Source organism: Mauremys reevesii, linkage group 8 (genome assembly GCF_016161935.1).
Source record: "Mauremys reevesii isolate NIE-2019 linkage group 8, ASM1616193v1, whole genome shotgun sequence".
Taxonomy (NCBI): domain Eukaryota; kingdom Metazoa; phylum Chordata; order Testudines; family Geoemydidae; genus Mauremys; species Mauremys reevesii.
In genome coordinates, this window is record NC_052630.1 from 75,896,464 (window position 1) to 75,904,053 (window position 7,590).

The 7,590-nt window shown below is 36.7% G+C and overlaps 1 protein-coding gene across 5 annotated transcripts in view; it reads left to right on the forward strand.

The window, feature by feature from the left end:
- The window catches only part of DIPK1A (divergent protein kinase domain 1A), a 42,403-nt gene extending 35,898 nt beyond the window's left edge, over positions 1-6,505 (forward strand). For all 5 annotated transcript variants that reach the window (XM_039484464.1, XM_039484462.1, XM_039484465.1 and 2 more), the window contains 2 exons: positions 270-446; positions 3,462-6,505. In XM_039484464.1, the coding sequence (XP_039340398.1) occupies positions 270-446; positions 3,462-4,274 (990 nt within the window). In that variant the 3' untranslated portion in view covers positions 4,275-6,505. The remainder of the gene's footprint in view (positions 1-269; positions 447-3,461) is intronic.
- The last annotated feature ends 1,085 nt before the right edge of the window (positions 6,506-7,590 follow it).

Below are 7,590 nucleotides of genomic sequence, written 5' to 3' on the forward strand. Positions count from 1 at the left end.
TAACGGAGAAGGTGCTGATGCCATTGTATAAAGCATGCTTTTATGGAGCATGGACATGTTGCTCTTTAAAATCATATTTGGATACAGTGGTCTCTCTTAAATATATTTTAAAGTGGCACATTGTACGGGGAGCTGCCACTACCAGTCTGAATGCTGGCTCCTTGCAGTTTCCATGAGCAAACCCAGCATTCTGACTCAGGACAGTAGAAGACAGGAGAGCTTTTGAGGAAATTTTAATGTAACTATCTCATTGCCTTTTCTCTGCATAGATGTATTTAGGAATCTGGGGTAATCTACAAGGTGTCATAAAATGCCAGATGGAAGAAACTATTCATCTTGATCTTGGAACTGAACTGGAACCAAGAAAAGAAATAGTTCTGTTTGATAAACCAACTAGAGGAACTACTGTTCAGAAATTCAAAGAAATGGTATATGGTCTTTTTAAAGTAAGTATATGTCAAAGAAGAGAAAATGAGCATAGATGCTCATTCTCACCATATTTATTTGTTATTAAAAAAAATTTTTTTGTCTGACTCTCTTTATTGTCTGTTCATTTGTTTTCAGCAGGAAGAGTACACAAATTAAATGTAAAGTCAAAACCTACTAAGTTGCAATTCCAGTTACATTAGGGATGACCTTCTGTTGTAGCTTTGAGAACCATTTTCATATTTTTTCATTTTAAGAATCTACTGTGATTGTGGAAAAACTCAATTATGTTCTAGGCTACAGTGGTTGCTGGTGAGTAGATCACATAAGCATGAAAAATTTCAGATCCAGAGTTACATGTTAGAGACAATCATGTGTAATTTAAAAGAAAAACAAAAATACAGGGGTGGAGGTGGCAGGATAGTTATTGGAATGAAAGCTAGCATGCAACTTTTACATATTTAAGGCTTGAACCTGTTTTTGGCCCTTAAATAGGTATCTCTTTCTCTGTACCATACTAAAAACTATTCTATCCTACTAAGTAGTCTACAGCCCAGTTTTCCTAGTATAGAAGCATTGATCTAAGGATATGTTTACACTGAGGGTTTTCTGAACTTCTCCCTCCATTACTCTATCACTTGTGCAGCTCCAGTAGTGATAGCAACTGTGGCAGTGTGAGTTTAAAAACCAAACAGAAAACCTGACAGCTGATCTACAAGTGTCACGTACCCCTACTCAAAGCAGGTCTATGCAACATGATTGTAAGAATGTTGGTGACAGATTTACACTAGTGCTTTCCCCTATAATTAACATTGGTGGAGCTGCAGAGATGCTAGAGTAATTTCAGGACAATATCAGAAAATGTTCAGCGTAGACAAGAACTCGAAAAAATGTCCTATCTGTACTGGTCATAGATGGGTGTAGTGCAGTTTTGATTCCAGAATAGACAGGACTTCCCTATTCAAAAGCGCAGCAGCAGTCCTGCTGGTTTGTTAAACCAATGAAATGAAAGTTATTATAGTAAGTGACAGAACTAACTATGAAAGTACATTTATTAGTATAAGAGTAGTACTAAGAGATATTAAAAACATATTTATGACTAGCTAGAAATGATTGTATTCCTTGTTGTAATCTCTAGTCACTATTGCAAGATCCAAGCTTTAATCAGATGAATTATAATAATCAGAGCTTGTTTTACTATGAAATGTTGTTTGAACTCTCAAAACTTTTATAGCAAAAGAACCACAAAATGTTTTTATTACAAGTAGGGTTGTCAAGCGATTAAAAAAATTAATCGTGATTAATCACTCAATTAAAAAAATTAATTGCGATTAATCGCACTGTTAATAATAGAATACCATTTATTTAAATATTTTTGGATGTTTTCTACATTTTCAAATATATTGATTTCTATTACAACACAGAATACAAAGTGTACAGTGCTCACTTTATATTTATTTTTTATTACAAATATTTTCACTGTAAAAAACAAAAGAAATAGGTGAATTGAAATATACCAATACAAGTATTGTAGTGCAATATCTTTATAATGAAAGTTGAACTTACCAATGGAGAATTGTGTACAAAAAATAACTGCATTCCAAAATAAAACAATGTAAAACTTTAGAACCTACAAGTCCGCTCAGTCCTACTTCAGCCAATCGCTCAGACAACAAAGTTTGGTTACAACTTGCAGGAGATAATGCTGCCCACATCTTGTTTACAGTGTCACCTGAAAGTGAGAACAGGCATTTGCATGGCACTGTTGTATCTGGATATTGCAAGATATTTACGTGCCAGATGCACTAAAGATTCATATGCCTCTTCATGCTTCAACCACCATTCCAGAAGACATGCGTCCATGCTGATGACGGGTTTCACTTGATAATGATCCAAAGCAGAGCAACCGATGCTTGTTCATTTTCATCATCTGAGTCAAATGCCACCAGCAGAAGGTTGATTTTCTTTTTTGGTGGTTCGGGTTCTGTAGTTTCCGCATCAAGAGTTTTGCTCTTTTAAGACATCAGAAAGCATGCTGCACGCCTCATCCCTCTCAGATTTTGGAAGGCAGTTCAGATTTTTAAACCTTGGGTCAAGTGCTGTATCTATCCTTAGAAATCTCACATTGGTACGTTCTTTGCATTTTGTCAGATCTGCTGTGAAAGTGTTCTTAAAATGAATATGTGCTGGGTCATCATTCAAGACTGCTATAACATGAAATATATGTCAGAATGTGGGTAAAACAGAACAGGAGACATACAACTCTCCCTCAATAAGCAATTGGCTGAACAAGAAGTAGGATTGAGTAGATTCAGAAGTAGGACTGAAGGCTCTAAAGTTTTACATTGTTTTGTTTTTGAGTGCAGTTATGTCACCAAAAAAATCTATATTTGTAAGTTACACTTTCACAAGAGATTGCACTACAGTACTTGTATGAGGTGAATTGAAAAATTCTATTTCTTTTATAATTTTTTACAGTGCAAATATTTGTAACCAAAAATAATAATATAAAGTAAGCACTGTACACTTTGTATTCTGTGTTGTAATAGAAATCAATATATTTGAAAATGTAGAAAAACATCCAAAAATATTTATTAAATTTCAATTGGTCATCTATTATTTAACAGTATGATTAATTGTGATTAATTTTTTTTAATCGCATGAGTTAACTGTGAGTAATCAACAGCTCTAATTACACAATACCTAACATAATTTATTAAAGATTCTTTTACTGAGGACAAGGTGCAAATTTTTAGGACTTTGAAAAGGAAGAAAACACATACTTTGATTGCACCATACACATGAAAGGAACACTCAGTATATAGTCCTAAAAAGTATTGTGTATGTATCATTACTGAAACCAGAAAAAACAGAGCATGACCATAGACACTGCTGTAGGTTCCACATGCAGCGGAGTAGAATGGGTAAAATACCGGTACTTCATTGAATATAAAAACACAGGATAGGTAATCAGTTTAACATTTTTAGAAGAAAAATTTATATGGAATTAAATATATATATTCGTTTTTTTCTAGCAAAAGTTGGGTGAACAGGGAAATCTTTCTGAACTGGTTAATCTCATCCTGTCAGTTGCTGATGGAAACAAAGATGGTCGAGTTTCCTTACCAGAAGCAAAGTCAGCATGGGCTCTTCTGCAGCTAAATGAGTTTCTGCTTATGGTGATCCTCCAGGATAAAGAACACACCCCAAAATTGATGGGTTTTTGTGGAGATCTCTATGTGATGGAAAGAGTTGAATATACCTCTCTCTATGGAATAAGCCTTCCATGGATCTTAGAACTTTTCATTCCCTCTAGTTTCAGAAGAAGCATGGACCAGTGGTTTACTCCATCATGGCCTAGAAAGGCAAAAATAGCTATAGGGCTTTTAGAATTTGTGGAAGACATTTTCCATGGACCTTATGGGAATTTTCTTATGTGTGATACCAGTGCCAAAAACTTGGGTTATAATGATAAATATGACTTGAAAATGGTGGACATGAGAAAAATTGTGCCAGAAATTAATTTGAAGGAATTACTTAAAGATCGTCACTGTGAATCTGACTTGGACTGTGTTTATGGTACAGACTGTAGAACTCTATGCGACCAAAGTAAAATGAAATGTACCACAGAAATAATTCAGCCCAACTTGGCAAAAACATGCCAGTTATTAAAAGACTATCTGCTTCGCGGTGCTCCGTCAGAAATACGCGAAGAGTTAGAGAAACAACTGTATTCTTGTATTGCCCTTAAAGTCACAGCAAACCAGATGGAAATGGAGCATTCTTTAATACTAAACAGCTTAAAAACTTTATTGTGGAAGAAAATATCCCATACAAATGATTCTTAGTATCTTTAACCACAGAAGAAAACATTGTTGCCACTATAGGAGATTTACCACTTTTTATCAAGTGCATCTTTGGCATTTTAAAAATATTTCTTCTTAGCTCAGAATTCATTAACTTTCCTAACTCTTACTCCAGCAAACACTGCTACTATAGTGCTTCTCAGAGAGAGAATGTGCCACTTAATGAATTGTCTGGCACGAGTTACAAGAGCCTTGTGGTTAGAATGCTCCATCATGGAAATAAACCATGTGTTTGGCCCTCCCCTTGCACTTTGGCAGTAGACCCTAAACTAGGGTCTCCTGCTGTCAATATTCACTGTGCTACCATATTGACTAATTTAACTTTTTTTTAATGCTGTGACTAGCATCATTCATTTGTAAATATCCACTGAGAATTATTTTTTTCCAAGTAGTGTTACAAATGCTAGCCAAAAGACCCACCACTATTAGAAATAATGTGCTTGAGTCCAAGAGACTCTTTTGAATGAACTGAACATTTTGAGGATGAAGTTTACTAATAACTTAGCATGGCAAAATTTGCACAATGGAAAATTTTTAAATTGCTAAACTCAGTGTGACAATTAAAATGTATTCCAGAAAACTGGGTATTTTAGTATGAGAGATTTTTAGTTAGATTTTGTTTGCATACACCTTTTTACCTCATACTTACATACATCTTGAATGTTACCACATTAGCTGAAAGTTCTTAATTAAAAGGTCCTGGTACAACATGCCGTGTTGGGAGCTAAGAATTTAAAATATGTATTATATATTTAAAAAGTTGCATATACTAGAGCAACAATATACCGTTACACAATGGGGAAACAGAGAAACTACAAAGCCAGAGCCTTGAGATGTCAGTAAGATATAAGGAAAGTTAAGCAGTAGGCAGTTTTGAAGCCAGGGATTTTGTGGATTAGGTGATTCTAAAAGGGTCGGGAGTTAAAGAACTTTAATAGTTTGGGTAGCTGCAGTGTTGTAGCCTTTATAATGGAGATCCTCATAGTAAAGGTTTAGAGTCCTTGTTTGACTTAAGTGAAGTATCTAACAAACTACATTTCTAACACTGATGTAGTCTAAACGTTTGATTTTGTAGCTAAGGCTGTGTGGCAAGATGTCTTGAATTTACTCTCTCCTGGTTTACTTTAACAAATGTCTAAATTATAGCTAGGCCTAAGCCATGGGACAGAATCTAGATCCTGATCTGGATTTCCCTAAATTTTGGAAGTGTTCAGAGATCGAGTTTTTTGTTTGGGACATCTTTACCCTAAGCACTAAATCAATCATTAGTTTATTATTGGAAATATTCTCCTTGGCATGTTCTTGTTTAAATTTTTGCAGGGTGCTAAGTTTATTCTCTGCAGCTCTGAAGCAGAGTGAATACTAGACTTAAGTTATTTCCCTCATGATCTATCTCATCTTAACTCCCATTTGTCCACATTCCACACTGTTCTTGACTGCTCAGGAGTGACTCAAGTCACAAATGAGACTTTACAGAACTCTGTATGTAAAGCACTTGTGAACACTATGCTTGTATTCACCCATTACTAACCCTTCGTAAGCACTTCATTCACTTCTGCCTTTTGTTCAAGGGAGATGAGGAAAAAACCTTTTATTTAAAAAGTACTATTTAAAGTGTTAATTCTTTTAATTGCTTTGCAGGCCTTTTATGTTAAACATGTTTCCTAAATGATTTTTAGTATCTGGATTCAACAAAATTCTTGTTCATGAAGGCATATAACAAACATACTTAGAGAAGGTAAAATCATCTATCTTCCCTCTGTGTATACTGGGGGAAGTACTAATTCTCTTGGTTTAGGCGTGGTTTTGCTTTTTTGTAAATATTCAGTTGTTTGACTCTTGCACCATGTCTACCATTCTGCTGTCTCCTTAAAGTTGACTGATCTGCCCTCCAAGAGGAGGTGCTAATATATCTGCAACTAGTAAAGAAACCAAACATTAAGTATATCATTTTCTTACCAGATAAATCTGAATGTGAATACTATGATGGCCATTTAGGCATTGAAACTATTGAACAAAATAGTGTGACTATTTTAAATGTTTTTTGGATAACTGGAAACTTGTCAACAATGCAGTTTATTGTACATTTTGATTGCTACTGCACCACCTTCAGGAGCTTTCATTTAGAGTTTTGTTTACAATAAATCAACGGAATCCTTTCCCTCTTTTACAGCAATATTTTTTATAAATTAACACTGGGTGTTTGAAAGACTCTTAAAAGGAAGGTTTATCTTAAAATAACTTCAGATATCCAGCTTCAATTTGATTCTTATAGAAAAGCAAGTCACTTAATCGTTAATGAGCTCATTACTGCTTACCGTATATACTCGATCATAAGCCGGTTCATTTATAAGCCGACCCCCCCACCCAAGATGGATAAGGAAAAATGGAAAATTTTTATTACCCGTTCATAAGCTGACCCTATAATTCAGGGGTCAGCAGACTTTGGCTCCCGGGCCATCAGGATAAGCCGCTGGTGGGCCGAGATCGTGTTTACCTTGAGCGTCTGCAGGCACTGAGGTAAACCTAAGTAAACAAAGTGTACTGGCGCACCAGCTGCTTACCCTGATAGGCTGGGACAGCAACTGGTGGGGAAATTTGGGGGATGAGGAGAAGCTGGGAGTCAGGGGAGTAACCCCTGTGACCACCCCTGACATGACCCCACCCCTAGCCCAGGACCCCCACACTCTCTCCATCCCATCCCTTCCCACCTTAGCTGGGGAGGGCCAAGGGAGGATGGCTCTGGCCTGGCGAGAGCTGCTCCAGCAGGCTGGGCAGTGCGGCCCGCAGCCTGCTCTGTGGGGAGGGGCTGAGCTGCACAGCTGTAGCCTGCCAGCCCGAGCTGCAGCTGCTTCAGAGGCTGCGGGGAGAGCAGCGTGGCCAGAAGCAGAGAGACTCTGGCCCTGCCTCTTCCCTTCTGGCTCTGCTGCCTCGCCTTGCTCCCTCTGTTGGGGGGGGGACAGCCTGTGTCCCACTCTCCCTCTTTATACCTGTTCATAAGCCTACCCCCTTCTCTGGTGCTTCCCTTTTTTACTAAATAAAATTCAGCTTATGAATGAGTATATATGGTAATTTTCATTGGAAGACAATCCCATTCAATAGTTTTCATACTACTATTGGAATTATAAAAGTTAAAAGGCAGGAACAGATTAATTTAAGCAAGGTTTTAAAACATGGAATTAGCCTGTTTTAAGAAAGTATGATTGACAGGTTTTTTTTGGTTTGTTTTTTTAAGTGTTCAACATCCTCCCTTCAATAGCAATTGCTCCAAATGAAATTGGATATTCCAAAGAATATT